Source organism: Anolis carolinensis, unplaced genomic scaffold (assembly GCF_035594765.1).
Source record: "Anolis carolinensis isolate JA03-04 unplaced genomic scaffold, rAnoCar3.1.pri scaffold_10, whole genome shotgun sequence".
NCBI lineage: Eukaryota > Metazoa > Chordata > Lepidosauria > Squamata > Dactyloidae > Anolis > Anolis carolinensis.
The window spans coordinates 4,636,609-4,650,475 of NW_026943821.1; the positions used below are offsets into that span (position 1 = coordinate 4,636,609).

Consider the following 13,867-nt stretch of genomic DNA (forward strand, 5'->3'; position numbering starts at 1 on the left):
AAATGAATATTTTTTATATACTGTACAGTAGTTGTCATCATAAACCAGCATAACCAGACAAACTGTGAATCTTATCAAGAATTTCTTGTTACTACCAACATTTCCATGTACAACACTTTATGGTACGTACATTTACCGATCCTGCATGTTCTGGTGTTCTGTTCGACGGGCATGCTTCCAAACAAAAACGTTGCTAGGTCTTACTTTCGGGGGAGGCCTTATATTTAGCAATTCAGCAAAACCTCTACTAGGTCTTATTTTCTGGGGATGTCTTATTTTAGGGGAAACAGGGTAGCAGTTCGAAAACATGGCAATGTGAGTAGATCAATAGGTACCGCTCCAGAGGGAAGCTAACGGCGTTCCATGCAGTCATGCCAGTGGCCACATGACCTTGGAGGTGTCTATGGACAACGCCGGCTCTTCGGCTTAGAAATGGAGATGAGCACCAACCCTCAGAGTTGGTCACGACTGGACTTAACGTCAGGGGAAACCTTTACCTTTTTATTATTATTAAAAGGATACATAAGCACATTTACATTGAAGAAGATGAGAATAATGATTTGATCAGAGTTGGAGAGTCGGACACGACTGGACTTAACGTCAGGGGAAACCTTTACCTTTATAGTGAGGTTAGATTTGCACCCTGAGCACCTTTCCTATTGTACAATAAAGTTTTAGTTTCTTTTTAGTGAGCTTGCTTCCTAAATCCAGACCTCTGATCATTGCAAGCCACTCTGCATTTCACTCTTGCCTTTTGGGCCCATGTGCTGCCCGCTTAACTCCTGGCCGCTGGACAAGAAAACGAACGGTCATCGACTGCCCGTCCTGAGAGCAAAGCCATGCCCTTGTAAGGAAGGTCAACAGACAAACAAGTGAAGGAGAAAAGCGAGGAAAGAAGGACGAGGGCAAGGACCAGGCCGAAAAGCATGAGATCCCTCCTGGTAAAGAAAGACTCCCCGCTCCTGCTTCCGCCTTTCATCTGCCTTGCAGAAGGAAAATACTAATTATGTCTGTCTGCAAAGAGGAGAGCTTTGTGTGGGTGCCTGCTGTGTGCCGCATGCTTATTTCTAACTCTTCCCACCATGGAGCCTCCTCATCAATCATTCACTGGCAGGTTGAGAGCTGGCAAAATGAAATTCAAAGGATCCTGGGGGCTCAGTGTGATTGCCTTTTTTCCTAGAATTAGCAAATATATAGCCGCAAAAACTTGCACTGGGCTTGGAGAGCTTGCTTTTTCAGAAGGGCGAGGAGTGAAAAGAAAAAAACAGGTGTGAGATTCAATCAATCAACTACATGTTAATCATGTAGCTCCCTCTATATTATATATATATATATATATATATATATATATATATATATATATATATTGCAAAAGTCCAAAAAATTAAATTTGGGCATGCATTCAGTAGTTGATAGAATTTCACAATAGCCTTTGTGGCTCCATTTTCCCCCCAGTCGTTGTTGTTGTTGTTGTTGTTATTATTATTATTATTATTATTACTTGAGAAAAAGTTACAGTTACCGTATACACTCAAGTATAAGCCGTCCCGAATATAAGCTGAGGCACCTAATTTTACCACAAAAAAACCTGGGAAAACATTGACTCCAGTAAAAGCCGAGGGTGGTAAATTTCAGAAATAAAAACAGATACAGATATCCATACCTCACAACCTCTGAGGATGGCTGCCATAGATGTGGGCGAAACGTCAGGAGAGAATGCTTCTGAAACATGGCCATACAGCCCGGAAAATATACAACAACCCTGTGATCCCGGCCATGAAAGCCTTCGACAACACATAGATACAGTAGAGTCTCACTTATCCAACATAAACGGGCCGGCAGAATGTTGGATAAGCAAATATGTTGGATAATAAGGAGGCATTAATGAAAAGCCTATTAAACATCAAATTAGGTTATGATTTTACAAATGAAGCATCAAAACATGTTAGACAACAAATTTGGCAGAAAAAGTAGTTCAATATGCAGTAATGCTATGTAGTAATTACTGTATTTATGAATTTAGCACCAAAATATCACGATATATTGAAAACACTGACTACAAAAATGCATTGGATAATCCAGAACGTTGGATAAGCGAGTGTTGGATAAGTGAGACTCTACTGTGTGTATGTATGTATGTATGTATGTATGGATATATATATATATATATATATATATATATATATATATATATATATATATATTGCAAAAGTCCAAAAAATTAAATTTGGGCGTTCATTCAGTAGTTGATAGAATTTCACAATAGCCTTTGTGGCTCCATTTTTTAAAAAAAAATTCCAGTTTTTTATTGTTATTATTATTTGAGAAAAAGTTACAGTTACCGTATATACTCGAGTATAAGCCATCCCGAATATAAGCTGAGGCACCCAATTTTACCACAAAAAAACTGGGAAAACATTGACTCCAGTATAAGCCGAGGGTGGTAAATTTCAGAAATAAAAATAGATACCAATAAAATTACATTAATTGAGGCATCGGTAGGTTAAATGTTTTTGAATATTTACATAAAGCTCTAATTTAAGATAAGATTGTCCAACTCTGATTATTCTCCTCTTCTTCAATGTAAATGTGCTTATGTATCCTTTTAATAATAATAGAGTAAAATAATACATGTAGTAATAGAGTAAAATAATAAATATAATAATAAGATCAGAGTGAAATAATAAATGTATTAATAATAATAATAATAATAATAATAATAATAATAATAATAATAGAGTAAAATAAATGTAATAGTGGCAACAATAATAGAGAAAAATAATAAATGCAATAATACCAATAATAATAGAGAAAAATAATACATGTACCATATATACTTGAGTATAAGCTGACCCAAATATAAGCCAACCAGGACCCTCACCCGAGTATAAGCCAAGGGGGGCTTTTTCAGTCTTAAAAAAAGGGCTGAAAAACTAGGCTTATACTTGAATATATACAGGTAAATAAAACATGCTATTTTGTTGTGGTTTAGACCCCAGGCAAAACATTCTGTCATTGTTTGTAAATACAGTGCAAAAGCCAAATCCATAGGTGATACTTTCCTTGAATGTATTGTGGAAACAGGAAACTTCTAATAACAGCGAACCTTATTGAAATGAAGAACTTCTGCCGCAGTTGCACCGGAGGATCTAGAAAATTCCTATATATTACGTAATGTGATTGAATATGCATAGATTAAGCTGCTAGTACTGGGAATGGGGGTCATACTGGTTTAGTAAATGGACATTCATGCACCTGTTGAAAAATATAAAATTAGAGGATCAGGAATCAATTTGAGCTTTGAGGGTTACAGATTTGGGCGCAGATGATCAAGAAACAGATGGTGACTTCTGAGCGTCAACAGATTCGGGTTTCACATGTGCTTTTGAATCCCTTGGGACAAAGTCTGACACACATTCGGGCTTGCGATCACAACTTCTGTAAGAAGCAGAAGTTGAAACGATGTATATTTGCGGCTGGCAAGAAGCTGTCTGCACTGGCTGTTTGCAGCTACCGTGTTTCCCCGAAAATAAGACAGTGTCTTATATTATTTTTTTCTCCCAAAGATGTGCTAGGTCTTATTTTTAGGGGATGTCTTATTTTTTTCCATTAAGAATTCACATTTATTGTTGAACAAAAAAATGAACATTTATTCTATACTGTACAGTAGTTGTCATCACAAACCAACATAACCAAACCAGACAAACTATGACTCCTGTCAAGAATTTCTTGTTACTACTGTATAAATATAAATAATATAACATTTTAATATATTATTATTTTATTATTTCCATGTACAACTGGTATGTACACTTACCAATCCTGCAAGTTCTGGTGTTTTGTTTGGCGGGTGCCGGGCACGCTTCCAAACAAAAACTTTGCTAGGTCTTACTTTCGGGGGAGGCCTTATATTTAGCAATTCAGCAAAACCTCTACTAGGTCTTATTTTTTGAGGATGTCTTATTTTCGGGGAAACAGGGTAGCTGTTATTTATAGATACGAAATATCAATGCAAACCTTAGCAATCAGAATGGTCTTTGCACTTAGAACACTGTAACAAACGTTTTAAACGCCTGTTCCTGTTTTGAAGTTAATTTCTGTTTACTGTATATACTCAAGTATAAGCCGGCCCGAATATAAGCCGAGGCACCTAATTTTCCCACAAAAAACTGGGAAAACATTGACTCCAGTATAAGCCGAGGGTGGTAAATTTCAGAAATAAAAATAGATACCAATAAAATTACATTAATTGAGGCATTGGTAGGTTAAATGTTTTTGAATATTTACATAAAGCTCTAATTTAAGATAAGACTGTCTAACTCTGATCAAATCATTATTCTCATCTTCTTCAATGTAAATGTGCTTACGTATCCTTTTAATAATAATAGAGTAAAATAATACATGTAATAATAATAATAACAGAGTAAAATAATACATGTAATAATAAATAGAGTAAAATAATAAATATAATAATAACAAGATCAGAGTGAAATAATAAATGTATTAATAATAATAAAAATAGAGTAAATAGCAACAATAACAGAGAAAAATAATAAATGTAATAATACCAATAATAATAGAGACAAATAATAAATGTACCATATATTCTCGAGTATAAGCTGACCCAAATATAAGCCAACCAGGACTCTCACCCGAGTATAAGCTGCGGGGGGCTTTTTCAGTCTTAAAAAAAGGGCTGAAAAACTAGGCTTATACTCGAGTATATACAGTAAGCTGTTGTGTAACTTAATCTAATATGTATAAGCTGACCCGAATATAAGCTGAGGCACTGTGATGAACCATGGGCCTTGTAGTCCTGCTCAGGACATTGTAATCCCTGATGAAGATGAAAACTTGGGTTTTTTACCTTCCCAGTCTGAACTGGATTCCTCTCAGCCAGATCCTTCCCAGGCAGATCTGGAAACCTTGCACCTGCAAGAAAGTTGTGCCCCAGAAGTATGTCAAACAACCCCAGAGCCTACTTCTCCCGTGTTCTTGCGCCGGGAGTTTTGTAAACAACAGAGAAGTTTGGATTCAGCTTCGCGCAGGAGTGCGAGGATAGCAGCTAAGAATGTTGCCAATTAACATTGGTTCTCGTGAGAATCTTTAAGGAGTTTAACATCTGGTCTCAGAGTTTAGCTTTCGTTTCTGATTCCCAGAGAACCGCTTTGGTGAGAAAGTTGGACTCTATATAGGTGTTTTGCCCGCGTAGCAACTTCGCGGAGTCAATTCGTCAGCCTACGGAGCGAGTTGTGTCTGGACAGCGCGCTCCGATTCAAGCCTCGCTTCAGCTCAAGCCTTGCCTTGCTATCCAGCCTTCGCCTTGCTTCCCAGCCTTTGTTTACCGACGGACTTTGCCTTGTTTCCCAGGACTAATCCTTGCCTTGTTTCACGGATTTTACCAAGTTATTCCACGGACCTTGTTCTTGTTCTTAGTTACCTTGTTCCACGTTCAAGCCTTGTTTCAAGTATCAAGTTATTTCCTAGCCACGCTCAAGTTTTATGGACTAAGGACCTTGTCATCTCCCCTCACTTTGCTTGGCAAAGTGAGTGTTTCGGTTATTGGATTACAACTTTGGACCTTAATATTTCTTATTTGGACATTGCTTTTTTGGACTAATTCTGACCTTTCCTGAAGGGTCTAATTCTGGACTATTTTCTATACTTGTTTTTATTAACTTTATATATTCCTTCAATAAAGATATTAGTTAGATTCTGGCCTCTGTGTATGGTTATTGGTGCCTCTGCCGCCTGGGTCGTGACAGGCACCTAATTTTACCACCAAAAAACTGGGAAAACATTGACTCCAGTATAAGCCGAGATACCAATAAAATTACATTAATTGAGGCATCAGTAGGTTAAATGTTTTTGAATATTTACATCAAGATCAAATTTAAGATAAGACTGTTCAACTCTGATCAAATCATTATTCTCATCTTCTTCAATGTAAATGTGCTTATGTATCCTTTTAATAATAATAAAAAGGTAAAGGTTTCCCCTGACGTTAAGTCCAGTCGTGACCAACTCTGAGAGTTGGTGTTCATCTCCATTTCTAAGCCGAAGAGCCGGCATTGTCCATAGACATCCCCAGGTCATGTGGCCGGCATGACTGCATGGAGCGCCATTAATAATAATAATAATAATAATAATAATAATAATAATGAAATAATAAATGTAATAATAATAATAATAATAATAATAATAATAATAATAAATGCAGTAAAATAATAAATGTCATAATAAATAGAGTAAAATAATAAATGTATTAATAATAATAAAAATAGAGTAAAATAAATGTAATACAGTAGCGTCTTGCTTATCCAAGCTAAACGGGCCAGCAGAAGCTTGGATAAGCGAATATCTTGGATAATAAGGAGGGATTCAGGAAAAGTCTACTAAACATCAAATTAGGTTATGATTTTACACATTAAGCACCAAAACATCATGTTATACAACAAATTTGACAGAAAAAGTAGTTCAATACGCAGTAATGTTATGTTGTAATTACTGTATTTACGAATTTAGCACCAAAATATCATGATACACTGAAAACATTGACGACAAAAATGGCTTGGATAATCCAGAAGCTTGGATAAGCGAGGCTTGGATAAGTGAGACTCTACTGTAGTAACAACACTAACAGAGTAAAATAATAAATGTAATAATAATAATTAATAGAGTAAAATAAAAAAATGTAATAATACCAATAATAATAGAGAAAAATAATAAATATACCATATATACTTGAGTATAAGACGACCTGAATATAAGCCCACTAGGACCCTCACCCGAGTATAAGCCAAGGAGGTTTTTTTCAGTCCAAAAAAAGGGCTGAAAAACTAGGCTTATACTCGAGTATATACAGTACTTTGGGGGACTTTGCAGACTCTTGCAACCTTTTCTTTTTTCCTTCCCAATTCTTGGAGACGTTGCACAAGAGAATGGGAAATAAATAACCCAAGCCTGATTTATTAGGTCTTCTTTCTTTCTTTCTTTCTTTCTTTCTTTCTTTCTTTCTTTCTTTCTTTCTTTCTTTCTCTCTCTTTTCTTCTCTAGGTTTCCCGTATAAAGCCCCTCCAAGTTCTCTCCACCCCGACCCGGCAACTGAAAAACAAAGTCCCGGAATATCAGAAGCTTTTCCAGGTGAGGAATTCAATCCCATCCAGTCTCATTCAATTGCATTGTTCTATTTGCAAACATAATGTCGAGCCAGAATTCGCAGAAAGAGGAGCTGGAAAAGCTGCCATTGAGCTGAATGTGAATGCACCCTTGATCCACTTCAGGGCACTTTAATTATCTCCATCCTGTGGAATTGTGGGATTTGTAGTTTCACAAACTACAGTAGAGTCTCACTTATCCAACATCTACTTATCCAACGTTCTGGATTATCCAACGCAGTCTGCCTCCCACCCGGATCCACAACTAGGCAGCAAGGACTGAATTTTTTATGCATTTAATTTCAGATAATGTTGTTACTGTAAGTTTATTTTATGCAATTCTATCTTTATTTGTCGTCAATTTGTTAGTAGCCAATGTTTTTGTAGTTAATGTTTTGGTGCTAAATTCATAAATACAGTAATTACTACATATTGCCACTGTGTATTGAACTGCTTTTTCTGTCAATTTGTTGTAAAACATGATGTTTTGGTGCTTAATTTGTAAAATCTTAACGTAATTTGAAGTTTAATAGGCTTTTCCTTAATCCCTTCTTATTATCCAACATTTTCACTTATCCAACATTCTACCGGCCCGTTTATATTGGATAAGTGAGACTCTATTGTACAGTAGAGTCTCACTTATCCAACGTTCTGGATTATCCAACGCATTTTTGTAGTCAATGTTTTCAATACATCGTGATATTTTGGTGCTAAATTCGTAAATACAGTAATTACTACATAGCATTACTGCGTATTGAACTACTTTTTCTGTCAAATTTGTTGTATAACATGATGTTTTTGTGCTTAATTTGTAAAATCATAACCTAATTTGCTGTTTAATAGGCTTTTCCTTAATGCCCCCTTATTATCCAACATATTCGCTTATCCAACATTCTGCCAGCCCGTTTATGTTGGATAAGTCAGACACGACTGTACCACAAACTCTGTTGAATTGGTTGAGACTGGATGAGATATTGATTGAAAAGCTATAGCAAAATATGCTGCAGTTTAATAAACTTTGGCAGTTTAATAAACTTTTTCCATGTTTTTATGGTAGAACCAATTAGGAAATGACATTGATAACCCAGAAACAAAAATGATGTCACATAGTGTAATTGGATGGTCCTTTTGTCTCCTAGGAGGACAATGGTCTGCCAGTGCATCTCAAAGGAGGGACCACAGACGTCCTGCTGTATCGCTTTACCATGTCGCTAAGCCTCTTTGGTAAGTTGAGATCATCCAAACAGCATTGAAAGTTAGACAAGCATGGGCCAACTTCGGCCCTCCAGGTGTTTTGGACTTCAACTCCCATGACATTTTTAACCCAGGAACAAAAATCCTGTTACATAGTGCACTTCGTCACATAAGTTACCGTTTATACTCGAGTATAAGCCGACCCTAATATAAGCCGCGGCACCTAATTTTACCACAAAAAAACTGGGAAAGCATAATCCTTGGCCCATCCTCCCCTAAACAGTTGCAGCATGTAAAGTTTGTCATTTTGGATAAGTATGTCAAGTTTGGTCGAGTTTTGTAATTCTTGGCAGTTGCAGTGGTCTCAGGAAGTGAATGAAGGTACTGCAAATCCCATCATCCATGGTCCGTTGTCACCCAATCCGCACCAGGATCTAAAGGGGGTCATGGAGGTTCTGTCTGCCAAGTTTAGTCCAGATCCGTCCCTGGTGGGCATCGCGGTGATCTGTGGGAGTTGAAGCGGTTGAAAGTACTGCAAATCCCATCATCTGTGGTCCATCATCCCCCAAATGGCACCAGGACATAGAATGGGTCCTAGGGGTTATGTGTGCCAAGTTTGGTCCAGGTCCGTCGTTCCTGGTGGTCCCAGTGGCCTGTGAAAGTGGCGGCCAATCAGAAAGCTGCCACATACTCCGCCCTCCGCCACATACATACAAACAAACAAACACTGACTTTATATATACAGTAGAGTCTCACTTATCCAACATAAATGGGCCGGCAGAATGTTGGATAAGCGAATATGTTGGATAATAAGGAGGGATTAAGGAAAAGCCTGTTAAACATCAAATTAGGTTATGATTTTACAAATTAAGTACCAAAACATCATGTTATACAACACATATGACAGAAAAAGCAGTTCAATAAGCAGTAATGCTATGTTGTAATTACTGTATTTACGAATTTAGCACCAAAATATCACGCTATATTGAAAACATTGACTACAAAAACACGTTGGATAATCCAGAACGTTGGATAAGCGAGTGTTGGATAAGTGAGACTCTACTGTGTGTGTGTGTGTGTGTGTGTGTGTGTATATATATATATATATATAATTTATAATAATTTATCAATGTATAATATATTGTATATACATATAATATTGATAATAATATTATAATGTAATACAATATTATACTAATAATACAATATAATAATATTAATTATATATTATATATTAAATGTCATATTACTAATAATATTACCATATAATGATATAGTACAATACAGTAATTTAATGCTTATATTGTGCTATGCTAATAATATATTGTATGTACATTTGATTTGTAAGCCGCTCTGAGTCCCCTTCGGGGTGAGAAGAGTGGGATATAAATGTAGTAAGTAAATAAATAAAAGGTAGGGAAAAACTCCATTTTATTATGAAATGGAGTTAGACTGAATTCTCTTCTTCTGAACACTTCTGAACACTTCCCAGTGTCGTCTGATGAAGTCCATAGTGCAATCAATGGTGTCTTGCAATTGAAATGTGGAATTTGCATGACTGCAAAGGCAGAATTCCACAAGATGGAGCCATAAGAGTTCCATTGGAATCACGATGCTGCGATTTGCTTTGTGTGAAAGAATTCCAGATGAGTACAATTGCTGTTAAAAGGACTTTTTAAAGACTACAACTACCCAGATCCCTTAACCAGCTGTGGATTCTGGAAGATGTAGTCCCTGGCATTACAGAGAAACAAGAGCTTCTGCTTATGGATGCATCCACCTTAATAGTAGAGTTCTGGGAGGAGAGCAAGGACCAACCTCAATAAGATTGTGAAGAGCAGAGACATCACACTGGCAACGAAGGTCCGCATAGTGAAAGCAATGGTATTCCCCATAGTAACCTATGGATGTGAGAGCTGGACCATAAGGATGTCAGGGTATTGTGAATTGTGTGAAATGTTAAAATCAATCTAGGCTGTTAGGAATGTTTTTCTGTATGAGTTTCAGCAGTGGAGGAGTTAATAAGAACCTGCTTTGATGGATGTAACACAGGATCAATGGGGTCAAGTCTGATTGACCACGACTTCCTTCGTGATCTGTGGAATGCAGGGGAGTGGCTTGTGTTCGGCGTGAGCGTTCTCAGAAGATGGACGGAGAATGTTTTGCTCCGTAGCCGAGGAGACACTGCCATGTGTCTGGGACTTATTGCAAATGACTGCAACTGTATTTAGTGATGTAAATAAAGTTTAAGTACCGTTGGATTTTCAACTGAATCTTCGACTGCTGGTGTTTTGTTGACCAGTGCTGGACAGGGGGAGTGTGACCCTGCTGGTTCTCTTGGACATCTCAGCGGCTTTCGATACCATCGACCATGGTATCCTTCTGGGACGGCTCTCCGGGATGGGCCTTGGGGGCATGGCTCTGTCGTGGCTTCAGTCCTTCCTGGAGGGCCGTTCCCAGTTGGTGAAGCTGGGGGACACCTGCTCGGACCCCTGGCCTTTGACCTGTGGGGTCCCGCAAGGTTCCATTCTGTCCCCCATGCTTTTTAACATCTACATGAAACCGCTGGGAGAGGTCATCCGGAGTTTTGGAGTTCGGTGCCATCTCTACGCAGATGACACTCAACTCTACTACTCCTTTCCACTGAACTCCAAGGAAGCCCCCCAGATACTGAACCAGTGCTTGGCAGCTGTGATGGGCTGGATGAGGGCGAATAAGCTGAAGCTTAATCCCGACAAGACAGAGGTCCTCCAGGTCAGTCGTATGTCCGATCGGGGTATTGGGTGGCTACCTGTGCTTGACGGGGTCGCACTCCCCCTGAAGGCACAGGTCCGCAGTTTGGGGGTCCTCCTGGACTCAGCACTGACGCTTGATGCTCAGGTGTCGGCGGTGGCCGGGAGGGCCTTTGCACAATTAAAACTTGTGCGCCAACTGCGACCTTACCTCGTGAAGTCTGATCTGGCCACGGTGGTCCATGCCTTAGTTACCTCTAGACTGGACTATTGCAATGCACTCTACGTGGGGCTGCCCTTGAAGACGGCCCGGAAACTCCAACTAGTTCAACGTTCGGCAGCCTTGCTTCTAACTGGAGCAAATTATAGGGAGCGGTCAACCCTCCTGCTTAAGGAGCTCCACTGGCTGCCGTTCACCTTCCGGACCCAATTCAAGGTGCACGTGATCACCTACAAAGCCCTGAACGGTTTGGGACCCTCCTACCTTAGGGATCGCCTCTCCCCCTACGAACCTGCACGATCTCTTCGTTCGTCGGGGGAGGCCCTCCTCTCGCTCCCACCTCCGTCACAAGCACGGTTGGTGGGGACGAGAGAGAGGGCCTTCTCCGTGGTGCCCCCCCCCCCCCCCGGCTCTGGAACTCGCTCCCCAGGGAAATCAGGCAAGCCCCCACCCTGGTAGCATTCAGAAAGAGCTTGAAAACCTGGCTCTTTACTCAAGCCTTTAGATAAAGATTGCTAATCCGGTTTGCACCTTTTACCTTTGTCAACTCGATATAGACACAGGGTCTATTCCCATCCCAATTTGCACTTCCAGAATTTGCAGCACTTTATCAGTCACCTTGTGTTTACAATATTTATATGGTGCACCTTACCCAGTCTACGTTTACAATCTCTCAGTTTTAATCCATGTTTTTATTAGTTCTTGTTTTTTATTGGCTAATGTTTTATTTTATTTATTTTATTTTATTTTTTTATTGTGCAAGTTGTTGTCTATTGTTGTGTTTTATACTGCTACTGTTTTTATTCGGGCTTGGCCCCATGTAAGCCGCCCTGAGTCCCCTCCGGGGAGATAGAGGCGGGGTATAAAAATAAAGTTATTATTATTATTATTATTCTCCGTATGAGAAGGCAGCCTGGAGAAGGAGGGATCGGTGAGACCAGGATGATGATTTTTGGAACCCACTCTGCATGGCAACCAGTCTCACCCCATCGTCCCCCTGACAAAGGAAGGCTGAGCGAAGGAAGAGAGACGCTTTTGAACTCTGGTGCTGGAGGAAAATCCTGAGCCTTGGACCTTGGCAAGAAGATCCAACCAGTCCATCCTCCAGGAAATAATGCCCAATGGAGGGAAGGATACTGGAGGCAAAGATGAAGTATTTTGGCCACATCATGAGGAGACAGGAAAGCTTGGAAAAGATCACGATGCCAGGAAAAATGGAAGGAAAAAGGAAGAGAGGCCAACCAAGGATGAGATGGATGGACGGTATCCTTGAAGAGACTGGCTGGACCTTGAAGGAACTGGATGGCCACAGCTGTCAGGAAGCTCTGGCCTGGACTGGTCCATGAGGTCATGTAGAGTCGAAAACGACTGTGTGAATGAAGAAGAAGAAGAAGAAGAAGAAGAAGAAAAAGAAGAAGAAGAAGAAGAAGAAGAAGAAGAAGAAGAAGGGGTTATTTCAAACTGTTACACGTGGCAGCTGAGCCATGTGTAATATCTATTTACAAGCAAGCGACTTGATTGCTTTTGTGCATCCAAAATAGAAGCCCTTGTTGCTTCTCTTTCAGTCAAGATAAACAGAGAAACGAAACCCAGTGAAACGGCATGGACTTTCCCTGTTCAGAATAGACTCCCTTTTGTTCAAAACGCAACCAGATTGGGCGAATGTTGATTGTGTTGTGATCTATATATATAAAAGGGTAATGAAATTTCGGCCTAGGACAAAACAACAAAACTACACATCCCAGAAACACTACACTTGGCAGCACAACCCCTGATCCATGCCTCTACCTTCATACAACAAAAAGAAAAGAAAAATAAAGTCCTAATTAGAGGGAGAGGAATAATTGTTTTTATCTAATTGCTGCCAGTTAGAAGGCTAGGCTCCGCCCACTTGGTCTCCTAGCAACCCACTCAGACCAGGGGACAGGCAGAGTTAGGCCTCACTTAGGCCTCTTCCACACTGCCTATAAAATACAGATTATCTGATTTAAACTGGATTATATGGCAGTGTAGACTCAAGGGCCTTCCACACAGCTATATAACCCATTTATAATGGACTTAATGTCAGGGGAAAACCTTTACCTTAACTACCACCAATTCCTCAATACTTTCTTTCCCATACCACCATATTTTGCCACAGCAATGCGTGGCCGGGCACAGCTAGTGTATTTATAAAGTTGGCTTTAAAACATGAAATGATGCACATAACACAATCTTGCATCATATGGCTTCCAGAGGCCGATTTATACTGTATGAGACTCATCTATCCCGAAATGGTTTATGTTAATATACTTGGCTATGGTCCCCGTCCCCTTGATCAAGGTTGCTGTGAGTGTTATTTATTGCTTATTTAATTGTATAGTTATATCTGTTTTAATAATATGTTTATTATACTGTTATGTAATGCACTTGTTGTTCTTATGATTGGAAACCGCCCTGAGTCCCTTCTGGGAGATAGGGCGGTATATAAATAAAATATTATTATTATTATTATTATTATTATTATTATTATTATTATTATTACTATTATTATTATTATTATTATTGTATGACACAGCAAACAA

The 13,867-nt window shown here is 39.1% G+C and overlaps 1 protein-coding gene across 2 annotated transcripts in view; it reads left to right on the top strand.

The window, feature by feature from the left end:
• LOC103281140 (cytochrome c oxidase subunit 7A2, mitochondrial) overlaps positions 1 to 13,867 on the top strand; it is a 31,745-nt gene that overhangs the window by 16,869 nt on the left and 1,009 nt on the right. The window contains exons 1-3 of one of the 2 annotated variants that reach the window (XM_062962224.1): positions 784 to 941; positions 7,057 to 7,143; positions 8,297 to 8,381. In XM_062962224.1, coding sequence (XP_062818294.1) covers positions 927 to 941; positions 7,057 to 7,143; positions 8,297 to 8,381 — 187 coding nt within the window. In that variant the 5' untranslated portion in view covers positions 784 to 926. Of the gene's footprint in view, positions 1 to 783; positions 942 to 7,056; positions 7,144 to 8,296; positions 8,382 to 13,867 lie in introns of those variants that run through there. The other variant, XM_062962225.1, reaches the window with a different exon arrangement.